This window comes from Meleagris gallopavo, chromosome 12 (genome assembly GCF_000146605.3).
Source record: "Meleagris gallopavo isolate NT-WF06-2002-E0010 breed Aviagen turkey brand Nicholas breeding stock chromosome 12, Turkey_5.1, whole genome shotgun sequence".
In the NCBI taxonomy this organism is placed as follows: domain Eukaryota; kingdom Metazoa; phylum Chordata; class Aves; order Galliformes; family Phasianidae; genus Meleagris; species Meleagris gallopavo.
Genome location: NC_015022.2, coordinates 5,603,851 through 5,624,976, shown reverse-complemented (window position 1 = coordinate 5,624,976; position 21,126 = coordinate 5,603,851). Strand labels below are relative to the sequence as shown.

At 39.2% G+C, this 21,126-nt stretch overlaps 1 protein-coding gene across 1 annotated transcript in view; it reads right to left on the bottom strand.

Moving 5' to 3' along the window:
• Positions 1-21,101, bottom strand: part of MTMR10 (myotubularin related protein 10) — a 34,798-nt gene extending 13,697 nt beyond the window's left edge. The window contains exons 1-6 of the mRNA XM_010717388.2: positions 20,850-21,101; positions 20,543-20,668; positions 19,977-20,037; positions 8,316-8,452; positions 6,704-6,776; positions 4,202-4,344 (exon numbers count right to left, since the gene is read on the bottom strand). Coding sequence (XP_010715690.1) covers positions 4,202-4,344; positions 6,704-6,776; positions 8,316-8,452; positions 19,977-20,037; positions 20,543-20,668; positions 20,850-21,101 — 792 coding nt within the window. The remainder of the gene's footprint in view (positions 1-4,201; positions 4,345-6,703; positions 6,777-8,315; positions 8,453-19,976; positions 20,038-20,542; positions 20,669-20,849) is intronic.
• Positions 21,102-21,126: the final 25 nt, after the last annotated feature.

Below are 21,126 nucleotides of genomic sequence, written 5' to 3'. Positions count from 1 at the left end.
ACAGGACTTGAGATAGTTTGCATTCTGTTTTGATCAAGTGTGTGTTTCTGAAACTCATCTCCTACACATTTTGAAAAGTTTCCTGAAGGAAAAGAGTTGAGGGAGCTCTAGAAGAGAAAGGGACTCCAAAAATGGATACATATTTAAGAAACAGGAGATTACAGGGTGTGTGCCACTCTGGTACATGGCCAAGACTCATTTGTGTGGTAAGGCAGCACACTTTCTATCACAAAACAGACTTAAAGCTTCAACTTGTTAAATATTTTTATATCTTAGTCTAGTGTCAAGTATTGCAGAGGCTGGAAATCAGAAGTCTTTCCGGTTTGACCCGCTGTGATTTCTAAAATAAAATGATTCCTTTTCCTTTAAAGAAGGTGAAATGCTGCTTCTTCCACATTGCCTAACTTCAGACTTCCCCAGCTCGTTTCCCCATCCTCCGCTTCCTCCCACACCCAGCTGGCTTTCCTTCCTGTGGAGATCCTACAGTTATTTTAGAGACAAAATGGAAACCAACTGCTACGTGGTGAGAAATGCGAGGTTCCACCCCTCAATCATTTCTTAACTTCTATTTCCCAAATATCCGTTGATAAAAATAAGAAAGGAAATATTTACCTGACTGGTTTACTGCGGCAGTATTTCATTAGCATGTGTTGGCTGCAGCTAATGCTGGAGGTGTGTTTATTAAGGTACATCGAAGGTATGAGTCGTTATACTCCTCCATAATCTGGCACCTAAATAAGTTAATTCATCTACATCTGATGTATTCTCCCACTCTATTTCTGCTTCAAAGTGGAGAAAGAAGAAAGATCTCCCAGCACTACCCGCATACTGTGCATATATTTATGTCATTAAATAGATTGTCCATATCTGGTCTGACTGCTTTCAAATTTGGATCATTTTTCCCCACATTTACTACCCAAATCAGAATACTCTTTATTCCAGTAAGCAGCCTAATTAGCAAGGGTTATTCTCCCTTATGTCCTGTTTTGCAGAGCTAGCTACTTCCTTAGAAACAGATTACACTCTTTGTCAACACCGATTTATGTAACTGAATGCTGATGAGCATTTCCATTACATTCCAGAAACTCTGCTGGAAACAACTTACTTAACCATGGAAGTTACTCCCTATTCTCCTTGCAACCATTCCACATGTTTAAAGTTCATCTTTGAAGTAATAATTACCAAGTGTTTTATTTTCAAACTATTACTGTACCCACTTAAGTTGAATGCACAAATACTCCCATGGTTTGAAGTGCGTATTGCAGTAAGAAGGGTTTCATTTTGAGCTTGTTTCATTTACACGATGATGCAGTCCTGTACTACTGGCATTTCACTTGGGTAGAGAGAAATCTCCCTGTCCTCATCTGTGTACCTGGCAGCATTTCTCCCAAGTCTGCCAGAGGAAACTATGATTTATAAAGGACTGGCATGCAGGTCTCTTGCTTTACAGAACAGAGATTGCAATATCAACTGTAACATCATCTTCTCTTCTGCTTATTTTAAAGCTATAAAGTAGAAAAAACTTTAAAAAAAAACCTGCAAGTCAGAAATACTTCTGATACGATTATAATTAAATTGCAGCCTCCACAACTGTGATTCTAACAGAAAAGCTGAGTTCTGCAGCTTCTTAATTCCAGAAACCATAGGAAACGTTCATGTATCCCATATACAAATATATCCATATATACAAAATTCTACATTCTTGGTTGGTTGTGGGGCTTTTTGTTTATTTTTTACACTCAGGATGTTTTTATTTCTAGTTCCAAAATGAGCATGATCACATTTCTGAGGAAAAACAGTCTAGCTCCCAACTGACAGTAGAGGGGAGAGCAGCTATCCTGACCTAATGGTGACAGCCCTGTAGAGGAAGGGGTTCCAGAAGCCCATTTATAATGATTCTAGGTTTTGGTGCTCCTTACAAAATTTAGGCACATACCACTATTTCCGTGCACACAACTATCAAACTTTCATGCACAAATAGCAGGATGTAAATATATATTAAAGAGGTACTTCAATAACACGGGGAGGTCTGACCACCTGTCCTGGCTGTTTTCAATCTTCAGGACAGCCTTGGTCACGTGTACCGTTTGAAAGGCAGGAACAGAAACCAGATAAAAATCTGTAAGAATGTGGAGCTAGCATGCCATTTAAATGCCACAGAGAACAAAACAATTCCATCTCATATGCTACGTAAAACCATTCTGCTTGAGTTCACTGGAACATAGATAGAGAAACCAGATCTAAGGATGGCTTGCCTTCAGGCAATTATATTTGAATGTTAACAGAATAGCATCGTTATGAAAACATTAGATTATGTTAACAGAACTTTGCCTCCCTTCAAGTAAAAGTATGCTCCTGTACTGCACCCACACACGAAAGCTGCAGTCACCTACTGCAGGAGTCACAGCTGCGGGAGCAGCCACACAACTGAAAGTTCCGTTTGTAGACATTTTCTTCCACTCCCCTTTGTGTCACAGCCTGATACTTGTAAATGGGAACTGCCATGTTTTTAGTCACCACCACTAATATTCTTATAATCACACAGATTTAGATCCTTCTGGATCTCCAAAACTATTTTTCTTATCAGTAATCACACTGGACCGTGTAATTATAAAACACATAAAACAAATGTCTTTATAAAAAGGCTTTGCTTTTTGCTCTTGCATAAAGACATGCAGCACAACAAGTGTTAATGAGATGCTGAGTTTGAGCTCTCTTTCCCCTCCTCCAGGCTAATTACTCCTCTTAGCTGTGACAACCAATCTGAAACAGTTGCTATAAAGATATTCCAGATAGACTGCTCCTCTGTGACTTCAGAGAAGCTGTAAAAGGGAACTGACTGCTGAAAGACTGCCAGACATGAAAGGTTATGAACAGCAGACAGGCAGGAATGGAGAACACCAACAAGGAAGAACAGCATGATTCATAACTAGGGTTCTGCTAATGGATCTCTGTACAAGTAGAACATGCAGAAGTGATGAATTGGGCATCATTCTGTCAATAAATGCAAACAGACTTATGTCTGGGCAGATGGTACTGAGGATTTACAGGGTTAAGCTCAAACTTTATCCCACTGAGAAGGAGAACTCAACCTCTGAGCAAATTGGGTCATTCCTTACAAAAAGACTGGTATGCCATGCCTGGCCACAAAGCAGTGCCACAGAGGTGAAAAGAGCTGTAACTCAACAGCTACCCCAGTATTTCACAGCAAGAAAGCTGGTGAGCCAGCATTATGTAGACTGCTCACCTCAGAGTAGGAGAGACTTATCCGAGCCTTAACAGGTTAAGCAATGTTGCAGGATGTTACTGAGACTTATGACAGGTGTTTAAATTGGGGAAGAAATAAAATTTCTAGTAGTGTACAGAAAGATAATTCCACATCAGAAGGCATGCAGCTCTTACCCAGGACAGCACTAACAAAGAACACACTTTTTCAGGAGCCCACAGAACTTGCTGTGTTAAACATACAAGAACTACATATAACATAACACTGTGTGCTAACTGTTGAGTCCTGGCCTGACCCACTGATTGAGCACCACTGTGGAAAGGACCTGGTCAGCCCTGGGAGCACAGGTGAAGGCAATTCAGCTGTGTGACTGGAAGGGGGGAGCCTGGCTGCACATCTCCTACTCCCCATTTAAGGGCTGACTGCCAGGGAGAAGCATCTCTGTTTGGAGATCCCTCCCTCGTGGAGTTTTCGCTGTGAGTTGACATCTACAGACACGGGTGAGCACCTTTCTTTGTAACACCATTCCATCACACATGTCCCTTTGTCATTACAGCTCCTGTATCACCATTTCACCACCATGATCTTCCTGACTGTTACAATAGTACAGTCCACACAAGTAAACTAAAGTTTTTACTTTTGGAAAACCTAAGTATCAAACCCATACTGAAATGTAAACATCTGTTGCACAATTCCAACATAAAGGAAAGACTTGTTCCTTCACCTGGTGATTTTAAGAAGTACAATATCAGATAAGAAATGCAGATTTATATGAAAAGAAACAGCAGATATGTCACATTACATTTCTTATCTAATCATTTTACACTAAAATCCAGATACTTTCCTGCAATATAATTAGACTAATTTTCAAATTCTCCCTCTGCACTTCTATTAAAACAAAAAACAAAATATTACATGTAACACATGCATGCTAGTTGAATCTACACAGCAAGACTTCATAAAATGACATATTACCTTTTTTGCACTTTCAGGACCTGCTTCATCAAAACGAAATCTGACAATACGAAAATCTTTGCAATAAATGATTAATTCAGTTGGATTAAATTTAAGTTTCTGGTTGGGACCAAGGACTTTCTGTTTCCTCTTGGTATCATTCACTGTAAAGAAAAGACAAAGTTATTGCACTGTGTTTTTAAGCACACAAGGAAAGACTGGATCAAACAGATACAATAGCATTGCTACCAGAACTGTATTTTAAACATTCAGTTTAGGTAAAGCTGTATATATCCTCTTGTCGAGGAATGTTCTTTCAAATAATGGCTGAAGTACTGTTTCCCACACATCCATATTATTTTTATGCATCAACAACTTCACAAACACAGAATTAATATGCAGTACTTCAAAGAGCAATTTTTGTTCCCTGGCAGTTAATCATGTATGCTGCAAGGACCTTCTGATGTGCACTAATTAGCAGAGATGCTTTCTGCCCCTCCTTCCATTTGGATGTATAAAAAGAAGTGTCTGAGTTAAGACATAGATTAACTGCTTATTTCTGACATAAAACTAAATAATGTAAGGACAGTAATTTGGCAGGTTGTGTAGACATGCATAGACAGGTTCTCTCTTAGACTGTGCAACTCACCTTCAAATGGAGGAACTAAAGTTTTTTAAAATAAGCATCACTAAAGCCAAAGAGATTTCATTTGTGTTAACTGGGAAAACAGCAGCGCACAGCTGCTGAGTGATTAATTGCCATGGCTGGCTGTTGCAGGTGTCTTTTGGATTAAGCTTCACTAATTTGAGGAAACAAAAAGCAGGATGGATCTATGCATCATGCTCTTTATTATCCCGAGAAAAGCACGGAGAGTTTATGGCTACACAAGGAGCTAACAACTACTAATAATGCTAAACAGTGCTATCAATAGCTTATTCTTATTCTGCAGTTACTTACAGCGTATCAGGTGGGCTAGCAGCTCTTTTCAGAAAAGTCTCTAGCATCTCTCATGCTCTGTTTGTTTTCAGCTACATCTTGCACTTCCTAACCCCTACGTGAAAATCTCAACCAGAAACTCAAAAGCCAAGGGATATAACTGAAAAGAACAACTCCTACCTGGCCACTGTACGTGTGTATATTCACACACACACACACACACACACACACACACACACACACTTAGATATAAGTCAATCAAACAATATGCCCTCAGCTATTTAAGCAACCTCTTCTGCAACTTCAGTGAAAGCCCTCTCAATTCTTGTTAAGAAAAGCTTATGCTTCACTGAATTTAGGTTAAATCTGCACAGTAGAAGAACAAAGACTCATTTATTTAAATATGCAGCAAGAAATACTACTATCTCCCTCTAAAGAACTTTAAATTTTCCTGGAAAAGCCAAACAAAGGGGTACAAGATAATTTCTATCATTCTTCTAATGAAACTGCCAATGTTAGGCTATTTGAAAGTTTACCCTGGGAAAGATGAAGAAAAGAGTAGTCTACAATCTGTCAGACCTCAAGTTTCAAAATAAAATCTATCAGTAATCTCTTTCTATCTGGGAACAAAACATGCCATAGAGGAGAGGACATAATTATTAGATCATTCAAAGATGATTGGCTCTTTCCCCCTATTTAGCAGAATATATTATATGAGTGTTTGCAAGAGATGCTAAGCAATAAGGCTGCAGCACTACTGTAGCATACAAGCATCATTCCATAGAACACTGTCATTTTCAGACTTGTTCAGTTTTGTCACTGCTGCCTATTGAAAAATGGCAGTAAGTGTGGGCCAGCTGAAGACCATAAGAAGGCCAGCAGCATCTCTTCATTTAAAAACAGCATTTCTTCACAATGTTCCTTCTCAGGCATAAATTTATCTTTTCCTTGCAATTAAAAACTCCTTCTAGAGTGGAAATGGATTACTGAATGACTTCAGGCACCAAAGGCTTATCTTCAAGCAATTATTTAAACTGCATACAGTCAAAACCAAGTATTTAACAGCAATACAACAATTTGTTACTTGTGAAATTCTTCAGTTAAAAGATGAAAATGTTCTTTTTAGCTTAGCCTATAGGATCCACGTGATCAAAAACTGCTTCTTCAAAATGAGCATAGTTTATTTTCAGATTAAGATGACTATCTTAATAGGTGGATTTTGAGGACTGCTGGCTACTAACCTGGCTAAAAAGTAGACAAGAACTGAAAATTCAAACACTGACATTTTGGGATATCCCAGCTATGGGTGAATTGTGTGATCTGCTTTTTGCAGTCCACTGTATTTACACAGGAGAAATTCACATGCTTGAAAACAAAAAATCATTATCAAAATTTGTACTGTTGCAACAGGTGTGTATCACAGAACAAGTGTTGATCTGTTATTGTGCTAATGTTTAGTACCAACAGTGGTGGGCCTTGAATTGGGTATTTAAGTGACAACAATGTGCATAACCTAACCAGCAGTTAGCAGCTATGAACTGAATAAGTATGATGACAGGCTTTAAATTTCTCTCTTTTTGACATACCTGTGACAATCTGCTCAATGCATGTCAGAGGAACATCATGTTCACCAAGAAGAAGGTTTTTGTAATGGAATTTCTGAAACACATGAACTCATAGTCATCAATTGCAGCTCTGCAGTTCTCAACCAGATACACAACTTTGAAGAAACAACAATAAAAAAAAAAAAAAAAATCAGGCATGCCTAGATTTTCCTCACATGTACCACCCTTGGCTACTCACAAGTAACTGAAAATACTGAAACTAGCTTTCTTGTGTTGGTGAATGCATGCCAAGCAGTTTGCAAGAGCCAGTGGAGTATGCAAAAAGCCTCATGATTTGTATTTCTAGCCTCAAAATTTGCAAGCAAAAATTCAGCGTAATCTGAAGCATAAGTTCATACATACATATTTAAAAAAATACACAACTACTGTAGTTAACTATTACTCTATTATTGTAAATCATAAGAAAGAAAAAATATGAACTCAGCTTTCATGAGGACAAACACAAAGCTTTATTTTCCTATAACAAATAGAACTAAAAGAGTTTAAATATTAAGAATTCCTCCTCAATGCCAGTACAAATTCCCCAGGACAGACGATTCCGAGTGTTCTGAGTCCACCTTACTTACAGTACACTGCACGTGGCCACTTACTCCTTTCATATAAAACCAAAGCAGTAAGAATCTCAGCCCTACTCAGTGAATAACCAGAGCAAGAAAACACAATTGAACAATAACAACCTTAAGTGCACTTACTTAACTTCAACATGCACTTAAAACAGTAGCCATGAAATTGACACCTTGCTTTTAGAGGAACAAGTAACATCATCTACTTTTGCTCCTCAGAACAAAGGCACAATCAGTCAAATGCCAACATGATTTGACAACTGCTTCATGACCAAAAAAATATTTTGGTCATGAAGAAAATTTAACTTTTTGAAGTAGCTTTTGTCAAACACAGTGCTCCTGAAAAAGTGTCTGTGTACTTTTGGAGCTTTACACCTGCATAGTTAATGCAGTATTTCTTTGAAAACTGCAAAAGGAATACAAGAAAAAAAACACACAGCTCAAAATTTGGATTTCCAAACACCACGGTATGCTGAGCTGTTCAAAGAAAACCAATTAAGATCTTGAATTTCACACTCCTGCTCTGACAAAGGCTTTGTTTCCTTTTTGCTGTTGCCTCAGTTAAGAAAGATGAAAACTTATTTCACAGTTACTTTGTCCTCCTTTCAGTAATCCAAATAAAAGTTGAACACATTAAAGGTTTTGCTGATCTGACACTTGTGTAAGAAAAGGAACATTTTCAGTTCTCCTCCTCAAGGAGAAACACATCTTTATATAATTCCTGCTTCACCTTTTATAAAACCACTTCTCTATGAAGCCTGAACAAACAGAAGTAAATAGAGCAGGCTGTAATTCCACCCCAAACTTGCTCTGTTCTTATATTCTCGATTCAGGAATGGAATAGCAATGCATTCAGAACAGGACAGTTTAACCACATTGTTCAGCTTGCTTTATGTTAGAAGGGATCATAACTACATCAGCTATGAGACAGGGCTTTTTTTCCCCCTAATAAAATCCATTTTATCTATCACATTTGTTGTCATGATGAAGTGACACGAGTAATAACAAACCTGTAGTGGCATTGGGTCATCCGTAATAAAGGAAATCTTGAAGTTAGTGCAAACCAGTTTGCCCCACAGGTCATACTGACTTGTATCCGTTGCGATGCATTTTCTCACGAAATTGACTTCATTTACCACAATTTCACCTGGAACAGAAAAAGGGGAGGGAAAAATGTAGCCTACATAAATCTTGATTCTAAGTTTGCGGTACCAAGAAACCCCTCTTGACTCCATTTCAAGATAGACACAGCTGCTGTGTTCAATTAATGCCGTTCGTGGGAATGAGAACATACACACACAAAAAAACACAGTCAAGAAACCTACTTTTCCAAACCAGGTAATACTGCTTAGTAGTTAAAAGCAAAGAACAAGCCCTTCCTTCTATTCAAAGACTAAAGCCTGCAATTCTCCATTATTAAAAAGTCACTGTTTAAAGGACAGCGTGTTCAAATGAAAGGCCCACATTCACATAATTCGGCTAGTATTCAATTTAAGACCTGAAACTAGTTGGCTACAGTTAAGTATGAGACTATTATGAGCTCTGTAAATCAGAAAATTAGTCTACATGTAGCTCTGCATTTATAAACACAAGTTCAACTGCTTCCATACAAGAAAAACTGGGAAACAAAAACATTAAGCACTATTTGTCATTTCAAAGTTTCTACTGTGACCATCTAATGAAGGAGATAACCACCTCATTTTGCAAAACAGAGGATACAAGCATCAATCAAAAAACCTTCAACTTACCCAGGACAACCTACGAAATAAAGAAGTCTACAGGCAAATGTAAATGAGAATGACTTTTTTTACTGAAAAAGTAACTCTCTGCACACAGTGCTACTTTTTAGTTCTACACCAGAGATTTCTGAAAGCTAAATGGTAACTTCAGTCTTCAGGAAGAAAACTCGGTGGTTTATTTCACTTCTATATAGGGCTATCACTTCTATCATCAACCACTTCCTTCTACTGCTGTCTACTCCAAGCAGTGTAGTAATGGAAACATGTTCAAGGAAAGGGTAATTTTACATTAGCTGTAGAGGTCTTTTTTTGTTTGGTTATTTGTGTTAAACAACGAGTAAGGACTAAGGATCCCCTGAAGACTAACTTGCTGGGTGTATCTGGACCCAGTTATCTAAGGTGCCATTTCAGGATGTCCTGTGCTTTGCAAGGAAACAGTCAGTTCTTTGGACAGCTATACTGATAGCAGTAAACAGTTACCTGTGTGCTCCATGAATACAGACACAGCTCTGAGTAAGTCTGCCATCCCTCTACTGATAGAGAAGGCGTTATGGCACCCAAGTAACTATAAATTCAGAGATCTCTCCTCAGCATTTCCAGCACCTGACCTTGGAACCTCAGCACCCTTCTCCAGTCTTGAATTCCAATCTCTGTGCATGCTTCTCCTCCTAAGCCATTGTACAGTACACAAATGAACAGTTGGAAAGAGCATCGTAGTGAGAGGGCAAAGGAACAAACAGAGAAGGAACGCTCACCTGTATCCAAAGATTTGCACTCGTGATGAAAAGCTCCACAAAGGAGGGATCTCCAGAAAGAGATCCTTCCCCACTGGCACTCAGCCCTTAAATGGGGTCTAGGAGTTCCACCCCTACCAGTAACACAGCTGAATTGCTTTCAGCTATGCTCCCACAGCTGACCCAGTCCTTGCCTCAGGTGATCAATCACTGGTTCAGGCTGGGACACAAAAGTTCCCACACAGCCTCGTAGCCACACGGCTGTAACTCGCTCTCTTGTCCGTAATACGATGAGGCATCAGGCTGAAGGTCATTGAGAGCAGCAGAATAATGGAGTACCTCTTTGTAGTTCGGCTGTCACACACAGAAGTCTCTTGCACTGATGTGGTCCCGAGCTGGCAGAATTACAATTAGTGTTCTGGAGGGCTGTCACATCCTTCCAGTTAGAAGATGTAAGGGGATGATCTCACAGACCTATGGTTATCATACTGTGGCACTGTCTTCTTTTTGACAGAAGTAGGAACAGTTGGGAAGATGCTCTAAGGACAGGCTGACGTGCTGGACCTTCAAAATATTTTCTCAAACATGGTTCAATATGCCTCCAAATTTCAGGAAAGAGTCAATAGCAATTGAAAACAATATGTACCTCTTAAAATGAGGTGCATAAAAATGAAGCAGCCTATTTCTAAGCACTGAAATTAAAATATTACAATACTTCTAGCAGAGCCTGGCCTGAGGCCTCTTAACATCCCACGTTTTTTCCTAACAAGCTATTTGCTTAAGTAACTGCAAAAGCACAAACTGTGTATTTAAGCAATTCCTTCTCACTGCTGGTGTTAATCTTCAGCTACTCGGTGCTGAGTTCCCTGCCTGCCAGGCTTCTTCCCTGCTCAAGTCAGTTCTTCCAAACCTAAATATTTACCCTTCTTCCCCCTCTCTCAAATACACCGGTATACCACTGCATTTCTAATTAGAAGATATGGAGAGAGAAAAAAATAAAAAAAAAAGACAACACCAAAAGAGAATGTCCAAGATAGGTATTTTCCACATAATATTTTCTCCTATCTGTTACAAAGTGGAACATTTTCCTACTAGCACACGCTCAAAGCACAAATTACTATTACCAAGCTATTTTAGTACTTCATGCCTTTGCAAATCTCTTCAATTTGGAATAACTACAGCTTAAAATATGCCCAAAACATCATTTTCTTCAGCAAAGCTGGTCCCTCTCACTTCCTTCTTCTGCTCCTCATAATTGCATAGCTACACTACAACTTGGTCATATCAATCCTGTTTTAGTGCAGCTTCTCTTATTCTCATTTCTTCCAACACAAATACATTCTGGATTGTTAGGCCTCACTTGGATCTTCTGTTCTGCACTCAAGTTTACGTGCTGAGAGCAGAACTGTCTGTTTGGAACACAAGTGTTACAACACACAGTGTATGCATACCGATTTCCACTGAAGGATTTAAACATAATTACAAGAAAGCAGGAGAAAGTTTGCCACACCAAGTATATGCAGTTTTCAGAAGCCTCAACAAGACTTTTTAAATAGCAGGTTTGGAATTTTATGTGGACCCAACACTCATCCCTCAATTAGACGCCTGCAATGAGCAACACAACAAGGTGCAAGCCTTCCAAACACAGCACTTTTAAGAAAGCTGCTGAACGTACGTAGTAATATGTTGGTCTTGCACAATGAAACCTTCTTGTACTTGTAGCTCAGTAGGTGATTTTGGTATGCGTCAACAACAGAGCTATTCAGAGATATTACGCTGCACATTTTTACAATGTCGCTGTTGCTTTTTTCCAGTAAACAGTCACAAGCTGTTCCAGACACGGAACAGCAGTCAGTGCTCCATGTGACTCCGACAGTCAAAGAACGATCTCGGGAGACAAGAGCAGTTTGTTTAAACTCTGACAGGAAACCAGAAGGAAAATTACAGGCTGCCACCCTTAAGTATAAAGCCTAATAATGATTAATAAAAATATTTCTACTCTGAACGCATGAATCACAGAAATAACAAGAGAGACTGAAAGATTTATCCAACAAACACCTTTCCTGGGAAATACAGCTTCAAAAACTGATCGACTTCAGAAAAACTCTGCTAAGCTTCCCAAAAGCACACCCAATTTGACCTTTCCATATTTTAGATGCGAAGTGAATTCATGGTATACATTGTACCTAATCAACCATGATACACAATCCATTACAACCCAATGAAAACTCAGGAGCAAGCATGCACAGGGATAGGAGACAGCAGAGGGAAGACTGGCAGAGCTCAGTGATCACCAGCACATCATGGCTGCAGGGCAACAGCACCCTTTGCTCACCCACCCTAGGCCTAAGTTTGGTCCAGTATTCCTTGGTCGATAATTGGTCGACAGTAATTACACCCAATTAAGGAAGCAGAAAAGCAGCTCGTGCGAAAGACTGAGTCTAAAAAGTTCACAATAGTAAGAGAGTTATTTCAAGCTGTCATTTACCCATTAAAGACAAGCATTAATAAGTTCACTTGTATTTACAAAGATGCAAGTCTAAAACCGTTCCAAAATGATTGGCAAATAATTAACCTAAGTTTGAGCAGAAGTTTTCAAAAAGAAAAGTTTCGTTAATAAGCAACTGAAATCTGCAGCATTTTCCTCCATTCAGCTGCCTTTTCTCTCACAGAACAAACACGGATAGGTTTATTAGCATGCGCTCAGCATTTGGATGTAAATGCCCCTAATCCATCCCTACAAGGAGTGGTCTGTTACTTGTGCTCAACCCCTTACAAACTTAAGAAAAAGTATTTGCAAGCTCATGAAATAATCATTTTTTCTAATTTTCACGAGCTCTTATGGTGAATTTAGGGATAAAGGTACAGTGAAGACAAAAAAGCTTCACAACAGATATCAACCAGTTTTTTCCTCTCTTCTGTTTTCCAGTATTTTCACAATTACTTATGAAATAACCTACCTCCCTTAAGTTTCTGTGCACCTGCAGAATGCGAAGTAAAAATAAAAGTACAAGCATTGTCCCAAAAGGACAGCTCAGTACTGTGACTACTGGGGAGCAGAACATAACCTAATTGCTTTCTATCTGCATTCATTTCAAATAGGAGGACCTCACATTTCTGTCAAAAAAACCACGTTCACCGCTCACAGGAGAGAGATGTGTTTTAAATGCACAGCACCAAAAGAGCTTGCTTTGTCAATCTGATTTAGAAAAATTGCTATTAAAATGTCATATATGAATACTATACAGTTTTTCTTGCGTGCTAACAAGAAGTAGAGCAAAACAAGCTTCTTTAAATTTCAGAAATAGCGAGGATAAATGTAGCAAAAACAAAGATTGGTTGGGGAAAGTCTTCAAAAAAGAACTATTCCATCCCTGGAGCTGTTCAAGAAATGTCTCAATGTAACACTGAGGGACACGGATTGGTGGGGAAATGTTGCTGGTAGGTGGATGGTTGGTCTGGATGGTCTTGGAGGTCTTTTCCAACCTTCATGATTCCATGATTTTATTCTTCTAAAGTTCACAACTGCAGGAGTAGAAAGGGCATCTGCATAATAGCAGCTGTGAACCTTACAAATGAAACTGACCATAAGAGGGATCTGTACACACACCCCATTGGACAGGATGTGGGACATAAAGCAGCCACTCAGCAGGAGTTCAAGTGACCAGAACAGAATATCCATCCATTCCTAGGAACCATCAGTGACCAGACCCAGAGCAAACTACTGCAGCAGCTCAAAAATCCAATCACACTTATAGAATTGCTTTAATCCAGCATAAACATGTAACACAGTTCACATTCATTCCCAGCTCAACCCTTGTGCTGGCACTGCCATTTGTGAGAGACTTGTTGACTGCTGAGAACTGATCCAGCTGAAAATTCTAACTATGCATTTTTCTTCCTTTTTTTGTCAGTCCTGATTTCAACTGAAATAGCTCTGATCTGGTTTGTGCTACAGTAGCACAGACAAGCGTCAGCACAAAGTTGTTAATAGGAACACACCTGTGGTTGTGTAAATTGAATAATAAACTGCTCTTCTTGGCATCAGTATGGATTTTTAGGCTGAACTAAAACAATCCTACCAACAAAAAAAAAAAAATAAAAGGTTTAGCACTGAGCTGGTCACAGTTCCATAACACAGTAGGGAAGCTGGCAAGGAAGGAAAGTGTTTTGCATATTTCTAGTCTGGCTACATAAAGTACAGATCCCCAAACCCTGACTTTGTTTACACATACTATAATCCGTAACAATTTGAGATGACTGCAGTTCTCATCCTGTTACTTTATCACAATGTCACCGATACAAGAGGCTGCTCTGAACCTGTAAAATACTTATGGGACTAGCATAAATTACTCAGGGTTGGCTTAAGAACAAGCAGGTCAATAGAGAAATGTACACTTCTTGAGAATTAGTCTGCTGAAAACTTCTTTTACTGGAAATAAATATAACTGAGAGACCAATAAGCAGCTGTTTGGTCAGCTGATAATCCAAAACCTTCAGTAACGTTTTATTCCCTTTCCGGCCCCTATGACATGTGGCACTAATGGACTTCTCTGTAGAATGCACAAGAAGAAACATTAAAATATTCTATTTTAAAGCACATCTGGGCAGTTTCCTTATTGCACTACAGCTAAGCAAATACGAAATAATCTTTGTATATATGTACAAACACTTAAAACATATTACTAGTCAGAAACCTTAATAAATACATGCTATGTATTCAGAACAAAGAAAGCAGAACCAACTGACTCCCCCCAGTACAATCCACTCATAAGACATATTTGGAATTCAGATTCTACTTGCAGACAGCTTCGGTAGTACTTGTATGATGCCATGCCCTAAGAAATAAAAAAAGCCTAAACAAAACCAAAACAGCAGTTAACTGAACCCAAAGCATGGGTTTACTGAGTCCAGCAAACAAACATAAGAACTATAACCGCAGAGTGCATTTAAAATACACTTACTGTAAGTGATACCTCCATCACTCTAAATATAAGCAAGATGCTTGGTTTGTTTTTAAACTTCTTGCAATGTGAAAGACAAGTTTTCTGAAAGCTGCTGGTTCTGTTTTCATATCTAAATTTAATTAAATAATTTACTTAATTTAAAGACTCACATCAGGAAAAAGCCCCCAACTCTTCATCAGCTGCACGAGCAAGAGAGCCTTGGTTAGAAAACAAGAGCTGGAAATGACTACCAACAGTTGAGTATGCTCTGGAAATGACCAGTGCTGGAGTTCATACAAGTTCAATTAAGCTCTCAGCACCAATTGGCCTTCGCTATTTACCATCCACAAATGAATAGATGCAATAGATCAAGCAATACGTGTCTGAACATCAACATCAATTTGTCCACAAATATACATGGGAAAAGGCACTGACAGAAACAGCATTATGACTTGCACTCTATAACTTAAACAATCCCAGTTTCCTCTTGGAGGTGTTAAAACAAAGAGATTACTTCTAACACACAAATCTCTGGGGTACACACTAAGCTCAGTGACCCGGACTCTATTTCCTGCCTCACTGTCACAGCGCTGGCAGCATGTACTCACATCACAACACCATCACTGCTCTTCTACAGCTCTGGGATGCCACAAACCAAATGAAAATGCCCAGGAAGGCACAGCAGCTCAAAGCAGCCAGGAAGGAATGAATGCACCTGGTGTACTACATGCCACGGTGAGTCACCAGAATGTACTTTCCCCCTCCTATCACAAGATGTGTTGCAGTTGTTCTGGAACATGATTCAACATTCTAAGGATTTGCAAGGCAGAGAAAAAGTAGAAAAAGAGCTGGGAGCTAAATCAAAGGAGAATCATACATTTCTAAAAGATTAAAGCTTTCCATGATAGTCTTAAAAGATCCCACAATTAAACCTCTATAGTCAGCTGCCGACCAAAGGGCAGAACCAATAAAAAGGAAACCAAAACAAAAGAGAAAGTGAAGCCAATCAGATTGGTATTACTAAATAAAAAAAATGCATATATATTGGTGAAAATCTTGAACACAACAAGCAATTACACCTCAACCAGAACACAGCACAACAGGAAAACGTCCAGAGGAAATCACATGTGAGACAAGGAAGTGATCCAAGACATCTAGCATGGCTTCACCAGGGGCAAATAGTGCCTGACCAATCCAGTGGCCTTCTGTGATGGAGAGGCAGCACTGATGGACTAAGGAAGGGCAGCTAATGTCACCTACCTGGACTTCTCAAGGCCGCTGATCTGACCCTACACCACATCCCTATCTCTAAATTGGAGTGATTAGGATTTGAAGTTTGGACTGACGGATAAGGAGTTGGTTGGAAGGTCATAGCCAGACAGCTGTGGTCAATGGATCTATGTCCAGGTGTCTTGAGACTGGTGCTCTTCAACATCTTTATCAACGACACAAACAGATCAAGCATACCCTCAGTGAGTTTGCTAATGACACCATCAAAGAAAAAGGAAAATCCTGCCAGGAGAATTAAATATGAAAACACACTCTCTGCAACACCTCACTTTGGGCTACTCTGCTCATCATGCTGCTCTGCAATGAAATCAGCATGCCACGCACTGAAGTAAACAGAGAAGGGAGAAGAAGCAGACTGACATTGACTTCTGCATCTAACCATGAAACATGGCACAAGAGACTGTGAGTAACTGCTCTGCAAAGCAACTCAACGCCAGAAACACCTTAATGTGAGCAGGTCTAATGATCAATATAATATTCTAAGTCAGTCCATTTCTGTAATGTTACTGTATAAACTTTTAAAAACAATGACAACTATTTCTAGCTGGTGTGTAAAGCCTTACAGATAGCAAACATTACCTTAATCTATTAACAGATTTGCACACAGAGCACTACTTTAAAATAATTACTACAAGTGGGTATTAAGACTCAGGAGGGACAATCCTTTTTCTCATTCTTAATCGGATGTTCCAGAAGTTAGGTGATCTCCTGCAGAGCAGCTTGAGGACCTTTCTGCCTGATCATGCCCACAGCACAGGGATACTGGACTGGTCCTTCAGCCATCCACGTATTGCACTTCTCCGTACAGTTTTGCATTAAAATCACACAAATATACACTGCAATATATTCCAGCAAAGTTGCACAATTCTGTTTGAATGCTTTGGTTGATGTCTCAAAAATGCTAGATACTGATGTGGAAAATACGCTACAATTTATTACCAGAACAAAACACACCTCAAGCTTCAGCTAAGTATCAGTAACGACAGCTGTATCACACTCTGAACTCTCCCCAGAGCACTCAAGTAATTACTTACTACCTAGGCAAGTCACTTTTATGACCTTGTAGCAGGCTACTTGCCACTCCTCTATTTTCTGTCTGGGATAACTAAGAAACCAAGCTATGCAAACAAAGCAGAAAAATAAGTGGAACTGTTGCACAGGCCAACTCTTCAAGTAAATCAAGCAAAAAAGTTTTGATCAGAGAACAAGACTAGAAGAATGGAATTACAGAAAGAAAAAAGAATACATTTCTTTAACTCCATCCTAAAATGTTATAAAGTGTTTCGGAGTGAAGTCGTACCAAATTCTATAAAATCCCTCGCTTTTTACTACAGCTGTATCAGTGTTGCCACTAACTACCAATGTTTTTACTTGTTTGAAAAAAAAAAAAAAGACCATGTTGCTTTTCTGAGAGCCACACCTTTCTCAGGGCAGGCGCTCCACAAGAATATGGGCTTTTGTTCCAAAAGCTGAAGACATCTATCTATTGCTCTATGAATTAAAGAGAAAACTGAAAACAAGTTATACAGGTTCAAAGTTGATGCCAATATAAATTCCAAAATTTATTTTTGTTATTGGTTTTCTTTTTAGAAATAAAAGCCTCTTCATTTTGTAACTTGACTCATGTTATTTCCACGTCTGGAACTCCCTTTCCTAACCTCCACTGCATAAAAATACAAGTTAGCCAGTATGCTATTTAGTTAGCTATAGTCCTTCTTTCTGAATTTTAGTAAACTACTATATCAAAATCATTATATTTTAGGAATCTGATAATTAATGCAGCCACATGCAGTTTTTGAGGATTGCTACAGCGATTAACAGCTTGTGCTGATACTTATTTTCAGAGTAACTCCTTAAAAAGCCAGCCAATTAAAGGAGCATAACTAACATGCAGCCGCTCAGGTTTGACTGTTTTTAACAGCAAAAGCAATTTCACTCAACTGTTAAAGACAGGATATTAGGAATCCCATACTCAAGTTGTATTTGCAGGGGAGTACGAGTCAGCTTTAGTGCAATTAAATGCATTGGAATTTGGCCAGAAAGTTATGACAAATCCAAAAGCCAGTCTACCCAACAGTACAATGCGTACTTGTTTATACACTTTTCTTCTGCACCATTTGATGACAAAAACAAAAAAATGCACTCAGGTTTCTGCTTAACTTTAAACAGGAAGAGTTTAATTTAACTGATTTTAAATAAGTCACTTCTAAGCTTCACCACGCCCTTATACAGACAAAAAGATTTAGTCAGAACTGTAGCTGCATGAAGCCGTAATGTTTATTATGGAATAATTCAAAATAGCATCTCAGAATGATATAGAGATAGAAGTTTTAATTTCATGGTCTGAGTCCCACTCTTCCAATCACTTTCTATACCACCAAAGGCAACTTACCACAAGTGTCCCAAAAGCAATCAAATGCTGATTTCACAGCACAGACAAGGGAAATGAGAAATGATGCAAACGTGGGACAAACAAAAGCCAGCTGAGAAAAACAAACCCCCTCAGCATCAGCTGAAGTGTGATTTAGAGTTTCACAAGGGAAGAATTAGCCACACAGCAAAAAAGTTACTGTGTACGAGTTGTTTTCTATAGTTGCTCACACGAGCACCCACAGCAAAGGCAAGAGGTGTTACATTCTGAGCACAGCAATTTCTTACTGCCTTGCATTTACTGTGTAACGTCTCAGAGAATAACACGCAGTCACTTCCTCGTGAGTCAAAGGCCTTGGATGAATAACAACTAACCAGTAAATGCCAAGTGTTAAGCAGAAGTTTAGCAAGCATAGAAACGTACTATGTCAAATACCAAGCAGTCCTAGCAACGTATCTTAGGGCACTTCTATTATTTTTCTTCATTAAAGAGTTTCAGTAAGCTGATATTTACTCTATCACTTGAATGTCTTCTACCAGGTTTTAGCCTCTTCAGGGGCCTCATCAGACCATACCACATAGCAATTAGTACAGCTTCATTAACAACAGTTCAAAACGAAGCAGTAAGGGAAATAATTTTCAAGAGCAACTTTTTTATTCTATTAACTATCTTGAAAGTTACCACCTTTATCAGCTTAGACAACTTGATCACAACAGCTTCCACATCAGTGTGTGTGTAAATTCATGTTTGGTAACATATACTCTAAACACTAAGAAAAAAAACCCAACACTTTATGCAGTTCTGTTTTGAACTTAAACATTACACTTTGAAACAACAAGATTTTGAGTTGGCCAGGGGTATTGCTGTGATTAAAGTAATCATGAGAACAGGTGACTGTTCTTTTGGTATCTGAAAAAGGCTTTAGGAAATGCTCATCAATCAAAATGTCATTTACCAAACATTATTTCTCTTTTAAAATGTGGAAGAGCAAACCCCTCAGATTTTTGCAACTATGAACAGTACTGAAACATTGCTTCTGTGATTCACGTATTAATTCACCAAATCCAAAATCATGTAACAGTTGGGCATTAAGAGTAAGTGAATAAAGATGATATCAGAAGTCTTCTACAAGTCAATCATGCCTACTCAGAGGAAGTTCTAGATGTATTTTCCTTTAAAACAAAGGAAGACCACAAAACATGCATTAGCAGTGGGTTCAACATGCCTGTGAAAGTCTGACTACCTAAAAAAAGCTGGTTACTGGAAGACTCTTCTGGAAAGAGTCACAAAAGTAACAAAATTCACAACAGTTCCATATGTAATACTTGCAGTAAAGCAAAGACATTACTCTACACCCAAGCAAAATTCCGTACGTGTTTGTTAAGCATTTCAGCTTTAGGTAAACAGGTTAGACAGCTCCCTACAGACCACAATGACAGCAGATGTCCCTACTAAGAAGTTTTATTCCCTTGAGGTGCATGCTACAATTAAAACAGGGAAAACAATTTACACATGATCAATTCTATTAAAAGAAACAGAAATCATCAATATATCTATTGAGATATCTGTCAAATTCCTGGTTTATGCCTACCTGGCAAAAGTACTGGTTCCAGTTTTTTAATCCTGGGTTCTGAAGCTATGTGGTCTTCAGTCTGGGGGAAGGGGAAAAAAAAAAGGGAGTTAGAAAAAAAAAATCACAATTTTGCAACAAGATACACGTTTGGGCAAAGGAGAAAATTCTTTTTTTTAACTCAGAGCTTATTTTTAAAAGAAAGGCTCTAATCGTAATAACAGCTTTCCGTAATGCTATCAACAGGCTGCAGACGTGCAGCTCCGTACTAGAAGGATGTTATAATACTTTAAGTGCTAACTTTTTACTAACCACATAACTCAGAACACAGTAAGTCAGAAGATAAATAAAAACCACAAAAGCTTGAGTCCTACAACAAGTTCCATACAGACAAAGGCATTCAGATTTGCACAAAACTCTCCGCTGGCTTTTGATGTGCGTGACTTTCCTAGCTTAGGAAGAATTCCCTAAAACCAAGCCTAGAACATATCTATCTGCATTTTAATTCCAAATTTTAATATAATTTTTAATAAAAAACATTCTGTAAGATGGGAACCCGCAGCACAATAACCTCAGTGCTCACTCACCTTTCCTATACTGAAAGTGGTACCGACACCTTCCAGGAGCAACAGTCCCAGAAATACACAACCCTGGTACTTCACTTTTACCAAGTTTCTCTGAAAAAGCAAAACCAAATCCACCTGCCAATCATGCTGCTATTGCCGGGCTGCCCAGCACTCTGCAGGTACAGATAAAGAAATGACTGTCAAGTGCCAAAGTGCTCTCTTGGCTCACACAAGAAATCCCGGCAGTTTTACTGTGATTTTCTTCTTCGTGTCATTAGCCAAACTTTACAAGTGAAACGATGGCCACAGCGAAAAGAAACGCTCTCACCACGGGTGGGTTTCTGCAGGTGAGGCCGCTGCTGCCCAACACAAAGGCACGCCGCTCACCTCGGGAGCCAGCTGTCCCAGGAGTCTGGAGCACTGCTCTAAGCTGGGAATCTCGCACAGGTGGGTTTAACGGATACGAGGCCGTGCTCGTGGCCAAACGGGTCTCATCTCCACGCACCGTCGTGCGCTTCGCTTTTGTTCCTCCACGCACGGGGACCCCCCAGGGCCCGCAGGTGCCGCTCCCCAGGGCCATGCTCGGGGCGGGCGGCGCGGGGCAG